Source organism: Embiotoca jacksoni, unplaced genomic scaffold, assembly GCF_022577435.1.
Source record: "Embiotoca jacksoni isolate LCO1_2020_lvr unplaced genomic scaffold, fEmbJac1.0.p SCAF_13, whole genome shotgun sequence".
Taxonomy (NCBI): Eukaryota; Metazoa; Chordata; class Actinopteri; family Embiotocidae; genus Embiotoca; species Embiotoca jacksoni.
This window is the reverse complement of record NW_027185263.1, coordinates 10,624,387-10,635,627: the sequence shown is the minus strand read 5'-3', so window position 1 is coordinate 10,635,627 and position 11,241 is coordinate 10,624,387. Positions and strand designations below refer to the sequence as shown.

The window sequence follows — 11,241 nt, the reverse complement described above, 5'->3', positions numbered from 1 at the left end:
CAGCCATAATGTTAAAAACACAGTCAGATGAAGCATTAAGTATGACACAGCAGCCCAGGCAGTCCGTCCTATTTAAATGAATTGGTTTGAAAAAATATTAGAAACATCTCTCACCACAAATTACAATCTCCAAAATGACATTTAAAATAAATCAATACATCTCTCAATCAGACTGAATAACAACTGAACATAATAATCTTCATAAATGGATGATTTATTTCTGAGCTGTTTTATTGCACTTAATGCTTCACCTGTCTGTGTTTAACGATGTGGCTGACCAGTGTATGACCAGTGTATGTTTATCGTGCGTTTTCTCAAAAAAAAAAAAAAGTAGGAAGTGTTTTATTTCCATTTTTTGAGAGAACGAGCAGTGGTTTTTAGTCTTGGTAAGGTACAGGCATCTGTGTGTGTGTGTGTGTGTGTGTGTGTGTGTGTGTGTGTGTGTGTGTGTGTGTGTGTGTGTGTGTGTGTGTGTGATGGGTAGGCGAAGGAGGACAAAATGAGCCCAATTATAGTATTATAAAGCATTGACATCATGCAATCAGTCAGCTATGTTTTAATTTTCTATTAACATACAAACATCCTTCTTTGATCACAGCATTGTTTTGCCTTCATCTTAGTTTATCTACATTCAGTGACAACGAACAGGCACTTGATATTCTGAGAGCTGTACAGCTTTATATACAAGTCGGGCCGGCAGGCAGCGATGCTACGATGAAGGCGTGCTGATCTCTCCCAGCCTCCTCAGCAGTCCGTCGAGTGTCTCCATGTTCTGGGACTTCTCCTCCAGCAGCTCATATCGCAAACTGGAGATGTCCTGTTTGATCTCTTTCAGCTCACCTGGACAAAAACAGACACAAAATCAATCATAAAAAGTTTACTGCCACAAAGGGGAAACCTAAAATTCGGAAAAAAAAATACTGTAGATCTGATAAAAGTTCTTTCTGACATGAGGATACAACATGTTACTATTAAAACATGCTTGTTTTTTTGTTTTTTTGGACAAACATATTCAGAGTAGCTTGGTTTTCAAAACAGAACTCGTGAAGTTAATTTTCATTCTCATTCTGTCGATTTTACCTTCAGTGATCTCGTCGCTCTCTCTGTCTGTCTGGGATTTTATTATGTAACGCTTTATCAGTCGCTTCATGATCTTCTGCAACCAGTAAAGAAAACGGTGCTCAAATTCTTTAAATATATACAATGAACAAAACTATAAACGAGATATAAATATAAACGAGAAAAACGTAGATGGATAAGAACAATGAAAAAGTTTTGTTTTTGTGAAAGTATAAATCAAAAACAGCAAAACAAAAAAACCTCTATCAGTACATTAAAATGTAATAAAATATTAAATGTTGTAAGTCCAAAAGTGTCATTTTTAGAGCTGTGTATAATTACTGAAAACTGCAGCTGTTTCATAAATATGGAATAAAAATCATGTTATTATCTGAAATGTAATGGCACACTCACACATACCTGATATCTGGTTGGACTGGTAGAAGCAGCATATCCTGAATTTTTTTTCACACCCAGCTGAAAGATAAAGCTGAAATTAACTTGACTGGACAGAATTGTGATAATTTTTCAGATGAAACTTGTCTTCAGGTCAGAGGTGCAGCCCGTGCTGCAGCAGTAAAACCACTGGGAGGTGCTCAGGCTCTGTCTCTGGACTTTATGACTTCAGGATGAACGCTGCATGTGATATTTGAATGAAATATTCATCCATATTGTGAGGTACCTGGTTGAGTTGTGTCTCAGTTTTCTCCTCCCTGTGCCCTTCCATAAACTGCAGGAGCAGAGACTTGATGGCCGTGGCCAGTCCCAGCATAGATTTTGGACTGGGGACCAGGTTGAAGGGCACAGGGAGCGTCCTTCCCTCCTCGAAGTAGGAAAACCAAAGTCTGGCCCGAGCAAACTTCCACTCAACGTCAGCATCATCCTTAAGAAAATAAGGGACAAAACAAACAGGTTTGAGAAGAAAAAAAACATCTCACGGCAATTTGAGTTACAGCTTTGTATAAACCCTTCCCAAAGATTAGAGAAGCTCCTCTAAAGCTCCAGGCCAAACTATTTCTCAACCTGGAGCTTCATCACTGCCCCGTCTGAAGATCCTGGCTAGCAGTCTCCCCTGTTTCCAATGTTTGTGCTAAGCTAAGATAATCAGCTGTAGCTTTATATTTAGACTACAGACATGGGAGTTTTATAAATCCTTCCGAGCTCTCAGCAACACAAATATTAGTTCTTGCCAGCTGAATGAAAGCACACGTGGGTCTGAATAATAATGGACAGAATGAAAAGCTAATTAAAATCTATATGTAAGGGTTCTTTTTACGGATAAAAAAAAAATGCATGGAAGTGTTTTTTTTTTCCATGAAATAGAAAACATTTGATGCTTGACTCATTCAGTGCATATAGAGCACATACTCACTGAATGCTCATCCTTTGATATTAGTTTCATTAGAGTTTAGATCAGAATGGACTCATGTTATAAAAATAAATAAAGTACTGTTTCACTCTTCTTGCTTTAAATGAAGGAGAGATGATGTATTTTGTTACCTATAAATTTTAAGGAACACAAACATTTAAAATAAAGCGTTCTGATGGGTCAAACCTAAATCTCATAGTGAACAAGCCTAATTTTAGATACTGATAAATAAATGAATGTGTTTTTCGTGACTTTTTACCCTATTTTAAAAGACATCACGGCTCTCCCAGCGTAAACTTGAAACCTACTTTTAACAGCATCAGAATACAGTACGTGCGACATGTGGCAGGTAATGCTTTTCAGCCTGTAGTTCATATTTGTGAGCTTGCATGTGCACAAGACGATGAAGTGTTTTACTGACGAACCTCAATCTCCTGGAAGGAACTGTTAATCATGGCGATGAGCATGTTGAGCAGCACGATCACCATGGTAACGTTGTAAACCCCGTACAGCACGTAGCCGATGTTCTCGATGAATTTGTGCCCGTTGTTGATTACCACCGACTTGACCTCAGAAAGTCCAAATATAGCCCAGAACAATGTCTTGAAGCTCTCCTCCAGGCTAGACGGACGCACACAGAAGGGGACGCAGGCGGTTATTTTTCAATTCAAACAAACCATTAATCATCAGAGGGGAGACGTTAAAGATGCGGAAGAACAAAATGTTTTTTTATATGTCCACAGTTCATTCTTGCAGCGTTTACATTACTGTGCAAACATATCGTACATTTTTAAATAGTTTTCCAAGCTTTTGGGCAGCTGTTATTTTACTACTGATTGAAAATCAAAGTGTAGAGACAAAAACTTGTTTCTGATAGATAATCCATCACATCATTTGATGTGATATTTATTTCCCTATATCATAATTGTTCAAATGCAGCTGCTGCAAGTACTCGTAAAGTTGTACTTGGTGTTTGTTGTAGATATTTTTCTATAATTATATATTTTTTCTTTAAAATACAGAATATTTCACAGAATAATCTGAGGAGGAATAAAAATAAATCCCTTTAGTGTTGTACCCCTGATAACTTGTGTCTACACTAAAAACCTAACCAGTACAGAGTACCATGCAGAGTCAGGCATAGCCTCATTTTAAATGGTGAGAAGCCAGAAGATGTTGAAGAGTTGTCTTTCAATTTATTTAATTAAACCTGTCACATTTTTAGGTTTATGTCATTCATTTATTCAGTCATTCATTCAGTCTGGTTGTTGTATGGATGTTGGTGGACTCTCTTATCTCCTCAGACCACCCTTCATTTGATGGATTGTCTTTGTGCCTAGTGCCGTTGCTTTCCGCTGTCCTGTGACCTGGATCTTACCTCTGCCTGTGGTTTGTAATCTTGAATCATCTTTTTCCAAGTAAAGCTCACTTTTACTTTTTCTACCTTCAGCTATTTTTTCCAGCAGATTCTCTCATCTTTTAGAGCAATAACTATGAATTAAGGTCATGGCTGGATCAGGAAATAAGGTATCAAGGTTAATATTGTGGAATTTTGCTTTTTTTATTGGTATATGCTGCTACTGTGCTTTAGTTTGGGCTCTCATGCCTCAGAGGAGTGGCTGTGTGTTGGTAATTCAACATTGATCAACTTCTTTGAACAAATGTTTTTATAATGGATTAACTTCTGTATCTCCAGCAATCATTAAGTCTGTGCAAGAGGATTTTCTTTGATGAAATACTTCACTTGAAACATGCAGGTGTGTGCAGTAAAGGTCTCACGTGGTGAAGGCGTCATTCTGCTTCGCGCCCAAGTAATAGGAGTACAGGTTGAACATGCCGATCATGAAGGCCAGAAAGACCAAGATGAAGATGACCATGAACTTGAAGATGTCCTTGACTGTCCTTCCTAAAGAGATCTGCAGTGGACCGAAGCTCTCGTTGGCTGGAAGGATGTAGGCAATCCGAGAGAAGCTCAGCACCACTGCGACAGCGTACAGGCCCTCCGATACCAGCTGGGGATCTGATGGCACCCAGTAGATCCGAGCTACAAAAACAGAACCAGTAAACATCAGAAATCTGATTAAGGGAAGGTTCTGTCCTATGAAAAAAAAAAAAAAAGGAAGAGGAAGAGGATATTTTAAGTTAGTACAAGGTGGTGCTATACTTTGCAATTTCACAGAGAATGTTTGTATCAAAGCCCCTTCATATCAATAAAAAATAACATGTATTTCCTTTTCTCAGGGACATTTCACTCATCTTTGCTTTCCTTGTGAAATGTTGGATGGTTTTACATCTTCTGGTTCTCTTTGTTTAGCAAATACATAAGTGCAATTTGTGACTCATGAATCACGAACAAACTGAATACTTTATGGGGTCACAGGTCTGAACCAAGCAGCACTACTTAGATTTGTTTTCAAAAAAGCTACTTTTGTATTTGATTTGTCTAAAATTAGGCTGCTTTAAGTTGTTTATTTATTTAACTTCTCAAAAAGAATAGGAGAGGGTCCGACACCAACAGACAGACATCTGATAGTCGATGATACGCTCCTCTATGTACCACCTTGTGCTTACTTACTGCAACTGTTTATACATTAAGTAAACGACACTATTTAAAGTGTGTCAGTCTGTTAGTTTGTGCAGATGTGTGAGCATGCTCACCCAGAGTAAAGTAGTGTATCTCGGGGGGCAGTGTGACATTAATTAGTGTTGTGTACTGTGTGTATACATAGGTCTGGGCTAAGTCAGCGTGTCTCAGAGCAGAGAAGCGGCAGCTGAAGGAGGCCAAGAAGATCGCCAGCATCCCAAAGTCCAGGAAGTTCCACGGTTCGACTAGGTACTCCCCCGGTCCTTGACTCCAGATCTCCTTCACCTCAGCCCAAATCATACCTGCAGCACAGGTCAAATGACATAATACACAGGATGACAGGATTTTCTTTCTGTCATCATTATCATCTAGTGCTCACCCATGACCCATGAAATGATGAGGATCTCCATCCAGGTGAAGGGTGTTGTAGTCATGCGGTAGAGCAGCCGCGGGTCATAGTTGAGTGACGGACCGTCTGGGTGCTGGTGATGGGTCATGTTTGGCAGCAGGGTGGGGCCTGCGAAACGGTCGGCAGCATTGAGGATGAGAAGACCCAAGAAAATTGTAAAGGATGAGGCATGGGCCACAAACTTCATGAAGGGGCTGCGCATCACTTTTCCCACCTGAGACAGAGATGGAACAACAGCAGAATGAGAGTAAAGGGGAATTAAACATCTAGTTTGTGCTTTTGGGAATTAATGTGAGCGAGGCTTGAGACCTAATGTTACATACTCTGCTGCACGGGGCGATCCAGTAAGCCACAGCCAGTCCAGGCAGTCCTATAGCCACCGCCAGGACCACCAGCAGTTTGATGGCAGTGGTTTGTTGTCTCAGGCCCGGCAGGTTCTCATACCAGATACTCAGCAGCTGCTGCTGGCAGTTCGGATGAGCCACAAACTAAAGGGCACAGAGAGATAAATATATAATAGTGATCATTTTACACAGACAAATGTTTCCAATACTTCATACATGATCATAAAATGTGTGCTTCCTCCTGCCTCAGTGCCATCGCTTGCTTGGGAGCATACTGACCTTTTTGAGTTCATATTTGATGGCTAATTTGAGCCGTGTGAGGGAGGGGCGACCTGGTACATCATAGCTGTCCTCGGAGTCTGTTTCTCCGCTCAGTATGGCCTCCACTTCCTCTGTGCTGCGACACAGATCCAGGAGGCCCACCACGTAGTCCTTGCACTGGCTCGACAGGCGGCAGTAGTCGTTCTATGAACATTGTGGGGAGAAATGTGCATCGATGAGGGAAATATTTGAGATGAGTTGCAGCATATGTGGTCTAATGCTGGAGTTACAGATGAAAGTAGGAGTTTATAGGAGACAACCTTGAAACCTTGAAACACAGGTATTTTTAGTGTTGACATGTCTGAGCTCTCAGAGACATTTTGATGTAGTAGTACAGTCATACTGTGAGCACAGTAATTATTACAGTTTTTATGTGTGTGTCAAGTAAACATTGTGAAGAGTGACCACAGGACCTCGTGTTTCTGTTTCCTCTCTACATCCTCATAAAATGTTCATGTATTTACTGGCAGCTTTTATTGGCAACTTGTTGGCAGCGACATGGCAAATATACTTTTTGTGTGCTTAACAATGAGCTGGTTTTCAGGGCATGTGTACAGTAGCACTAACAGGAAGTGCACTGTGATCTGACATTATTGTTGTTAGGGGTGTTGATGAGTCTGCAGGATTCTTTGAGGGTATTTGTACCTTAAATTCTTTCTCAATATTAGCCAGCATGGCCAGTTCGCTGCTGAGCTCCAGGGCTGCCAGCACCGGATCCTCATTGGACAGGCAGAGGTAAGCAGGACTAGCGAGTCCTCTGTAGGCATTGATCCTCGATCTCGAGTGGCTGAAGGAGTCAAACTGCTGCTGGTAGTTACACGAGTCGCAGCCACAGAAGTAGTCATGAGGAGGATCGATGCGGGCCCCTTTAGTCAGCAGGGTGTGAACTATCTCGTATTCCTGGCAGTGTGCTGCAAGTATCACTGGAGTCACATCATGAGAGAACCTGCAGGAATGGAGACTCATAAAAACACAGACAACATACAGGAGAAAAATAATAAATCAAAGGCGTGGACATTATGTAAGATAATTATGCTTGGCTGCATCAGAAATATGCCCTTTGATTACAAACAGGGTTTGTCATTGTGTTTTGAACACTCCGTCTTCAGGAACCACAGAATCCACACTTTTAACAGTGGCCCAATAAAAAGCACTGCTAAATGTAAACAATAACAAACCTTTTCCTCCAAAGAACTAGCTGAAAATGAACAGCAGCATCCACAAACAGAGCAGAGCATTAGACCCAAAAGAGCTCCAATGTCCCATCGTACCATCTTATTAGAGACCAAACTTATTAGAGAACAAACTTATTAGAGACCAAACTCTACCAGCGCTACAACTACATTTTAAAACAATCGTTTGACTTTAATGTCATCTCACCGAGTCAACCCCATTGATCGCTAATTGGTCCAAATGTTGATCCAAACAAGGTTTCCAGACTATAATCACATTGACAAAAACTGAAGCTGTGAGCAATAGTGTGGCGAATCCAGGCAAAGAGGGATCAACATTTTTCATAATGGCTGTGTCTTCTACACTTCTTACCTCGTCCCGTCTTCATCATAAGCATAGAAGTCATCCCACATGTCTGCCTGAGCGGGGCTCGCCGTCAGACGATGAGCGTCTCTAAACGAAGGGTGAGCGAGGAGGACCTCTGTGATACGGACATAACCTTTACCTACAACACACAGAGCAAAGCTGTTGGTGAGGTTGCTTTGTAAATCCTATTGCTAAATCTATGTATCTTTAAGCTGCAATATGTGACTATTTTATTTCAAAGTATCCAAAAGGTAACTAAGCTTTACATTATAAAGCACCTTGCCTTCCAGGTACAGTTCAAATTAATGTTAGCACAAACCACCCATAAGAATCAAGGAGATTTTTTTGTTTCGTTTCGGCCTGTAGGCAAATGTTGGAATTACTGAAACGTCCAGCCTCATTGGTAGTCTTTATTTTTATAGGGTTGACCTCACTTTTGTTTTACCTTGGTATTGCTTTCCTAATGGACACAGCTCTTGGAGAGTAAAGGAAGTTCTTCTGGACTGGTAAGTAAACAGCTGTTAATGCTAACAGTGGCTATGTAGCCTGGTAAAAGTTGCCTATTGTACAGTGTTACTTACAATATGTTAGGTTGGCTGTTTGTTAATGCATGGTTTAGACCAGTTAGAATAGCTGTATGTGATTGATGATGTATGATCATCTAGCAATCTACCAAACTGAGGTACTTTCACATGACTCGCTTAGCTTCAAGCAATCGTGTCTGATATGTTTGCAGGTTTTGACCTCTGCAGAGCTCTACAATTGCAGTATCAGCCTCCTGCCATGTGTGATGAACCATTAACGTGTTTTTTTTTTCCATATACACACAAATGAACAGGTCTTACTGATGGCTAAAAGGAGGGCGTCACCCACTCTGGCCAAATCCGCCCTCCCCAGCAGCAGCTCCGTCACCTCCAGGTGCTCGTTGGCCACAGCCAGCTGCAGTGCATTTTGGCCCATGTAGTCCACAGCGTTGACATTCAAATTGGACACATGGACCAGCATGCGCCGCACCTCTGGTATGTTGCCGTATTCAGCTGCCTCCAGGAAACGCTGCTCAACCTCTGACAGGCTGAATGAGGGAGCAGAGAACATGTAGGCAGGGCCACGAAGAGCCTGGCGTCGTTTAACAGCACTGACACGGGCCATGAGCTGCCGCTCGGAGCTGCTGTGGCTGCCAGAGAGTCAGAAGACAGAAACACACTATAAGTATTGTTGAATCTTTAGTTTAAACACTCAAGAACCTCAATTCACTTACTTGTTTCCAGATTCATCTCAAGTTCACATTCTACACTTGAAACATTTGCCTGTTATCAGCTTAAGATGCTGTTACTACGACTTAGATCATTCAATATAGCAGTAATATCAGAACAAATACAGCTTTCACATCTTTTGAAAGCATTACAGTGATCTTCAGCAAGTTGTTTTAGGTATACAGTGTCCCCCAAAAGTTGGTTCCTTTATAAAATGTTAGAAAAGCTCGTGCTAGCATAAGTTTAAACAAATACATTCTAATAAAATTAATAAATCAGGTTGCTACTTGATAAATGACAACAAGTATTTGGACAAGTTACGATTTACAGTGAGGCGCCATCATTAATGTGATGAACTACATCTGGGGTCGCTCTGCTGGGGGCACCCAACTGCACTCAGAGGTGACTGGCTTTATATATCCACTATCAATTATACCCAAACTAATTTATTTAAAGCAGCAAAGGCAAATGGAGTGAGCTCAGAAAAAAGGACAAGGGTTGATAAAATCAAGCTTCCACCCGCTTGGGTATTTTGTCAAAAAGCCAAATAAAAAAAGAAAAGATAACTTGGAATTTACAAAAGAAGGTACACAAGCAGACGCAGGAAGACCAGCAGCAGACTGGACTGTATTTGTGCATAAATTAAATCAAGAAAAACAGGTGGGAAACAGCAGCAAGGATCGCTTCTGAGATCATTGAGAATTACCAGACACAACTCAGTTTATAGACCATTTGAAATGGGATCAACGAGGATGTAATCGTTTGGATGCAAACTTCAGAAGTAGATCATTGAGCAGGATGACGATGCAAAGCAACCCAGTCGCCCGTTAAAAGTGTATTTTGCCCAGGAAAAAAATCTAAGTGTTTGAATGTCTCTCCCAGAGCACTGACCTAAATCCCAGAGAACCGATGAGCTGCCACTGAGGATGAAATGTCAGCTCCTCGACGCTCAAGAATGAATAAGGTAAAACCTTTGCTGGTTGAACCATGGAGGAAACTTTCACTTCAGCTGTTGATTACTGGTGTTTTCAAGCAGTTTTGTAAGTTGCAGGATGTCAAACTAAAAACTAAAACAATGTCAATTTAATATTTAGGCATCCAAATACATTTTTGTCTTCATCTTGAAATGCATATATATTGTGTAATTATTTGAAAGCTTTTAAAACTAAACAAACCTCTTTTGGGAGTTTGACGTTATATATCTTTCACTGGATTAATCGTAACTCTTAATTCATTTCGTAGTTTATGCATCTTAAGAACTGTATCACTCTTAACTAGAAATTGTTTTGATCATATAGCTGTTCAAAAGTGTTATATTCAAATATTATTTAACAGGCAATTTGACTAAAAGATGTAATCAAACATGCCAGGTTTAAATATAAAAGTGTCATCATCTTTGAACTATAACTTTACCAAAACCTACAGAAGGTGCACACACCTGCCCGCTGCACATCTGTGCACTGCACATTTGTGTTGAGTGAATAGAGGATGCAAATCAAAAACCTACCCGAGGCATCGTTCAGAGCAGCAGTACTCCTCTCCAAAGTCATCATACAGGAGCAGGTTATCACGGCTCCTGGCTTTCGGGCTGTCACTGTCGCCCGCAGGCCGGCTGTGAACAACCAGCGGCCTGTGGTTCATCCTGAAGGGGATAAAAAAAATTGAGGTTCTGCTCCGGCTTCATGCGAAGGAGTAATCAAGTGCCTGTGGCATGTCTCCCTCTCCCTCCCTGTGTAGCCCTCCCTCTTCTTGTTTTTTCTGTGTCCTTGAAAAAGAATGTATCCATCTGGGTCCCACTATACTTTTATTTACATGACGCATTCAACTTTACAGATGTGCAAGGTAGTTCAGTATCAGGACTGAACACACTGAGGGTTAAGGGGGGATGGATGGCCATTTTTATCTCAGTTGTTTCAGCTGTATCTTCTAACTCTTTTCAATAAAGTTACTCTGCATTAGTTTAGAAAATACCGGCTGATTTGTTCAAATTAACGAGAAATAGTAAATTTTGGGTCTTGCCAACAGCTTTAATTCTTGAGCCGTAAAATGCTATTTTAAACTGCAGTGTTTAGATTACATGTCTAGATTGTGTGTGTGTGTGTGTGTGTGTGTGTGTGTGTGTGTGTGTGTGTGTGTGTGTGTGTGTGTGTGTGTGTGTGTGCAGGAGTGACTGATGGCTGATGAACAGCAGATGAGATTCCTCAGGGTTTAAATTCCCAGTAGACTTTGTTTCCTGTATGCTCCCACTTTCCACTGATCCCGATCCAGTGTGGGAAAGCTCTGCACACACACACACACACACACACACACACACACACACACACACACACACACACACAAACATATATACACAGTATATATTC

The 11,241-nt window shown here is 40.9% G+C and overlaps 1 protein-coding gene across 1 annotated transcript; it reads right to left on the bottom strand.

The window, feature by feature from the left end:
- Nucleotides 1–555: 555 nt before the first annotated feature.
- On the bottom strand, nucleotides 556–10,552 carry trpc6a (transient receptor potential cation channel, subfamily C, member 6a). Its single transcript, XM_069146402.1, has 14 exons — nucleotides 10,386–10,552; nucleotides 8,471–8,799; nucleotides 7,632–7,764; nucleotides 6,732–7,032; nucleotides 6,045–6,230; nucleotides 5,745–5,909; nucleotides 5,392–5,635; nucleotides 5,087–5,314; nucleotides 4,208–4,472; nucleotides 2,854–3,049; nucleotides 1,742–1,942; nucleotides 1,480–1,536; nucleotides 1,081–1,156; nucleotides 556–840 (listed from the first exon to the last, which is right to left on the bottom strand). Exons 1-14 carry the CDS (start codon nucleotides 10,517–10,519, stop codon nucleotides 710–712), a joined length of 2,646 nt encoding a protein of 881 aa, XP_069002503.1. The 5' UTR covers nucleotides 10,520–10,552; the 3' UTR covers nucleotides 556–709.
- Between the last annotated feature and the right edge of the window lie 689 nt (nucleotides 10,553–11,241).

Coding starts and splice junctions, on each gene's coding strand:
- trpc6a (XM_069146402.1), bottom strand. CDS start 10,519: ATGAACCACAGGCCGCTGGTTGTTCACAGCCGGCCTGCGGGCGACAGT. Junction 5,636..5,744: donor GGATCGCCCCGTGCAGCAGA/GTATGTAACATT, acceptor TCTCTGTCTCAG/GTGGGAAAAGTGATGCGCAG. Junction 5,315..5,391: donor CATCATTTCATGGGTCATGG/GTGAGCACTAGA, acceptor CCTGTGCTGCAG/GTATGATTTGGGCTGAGGTG.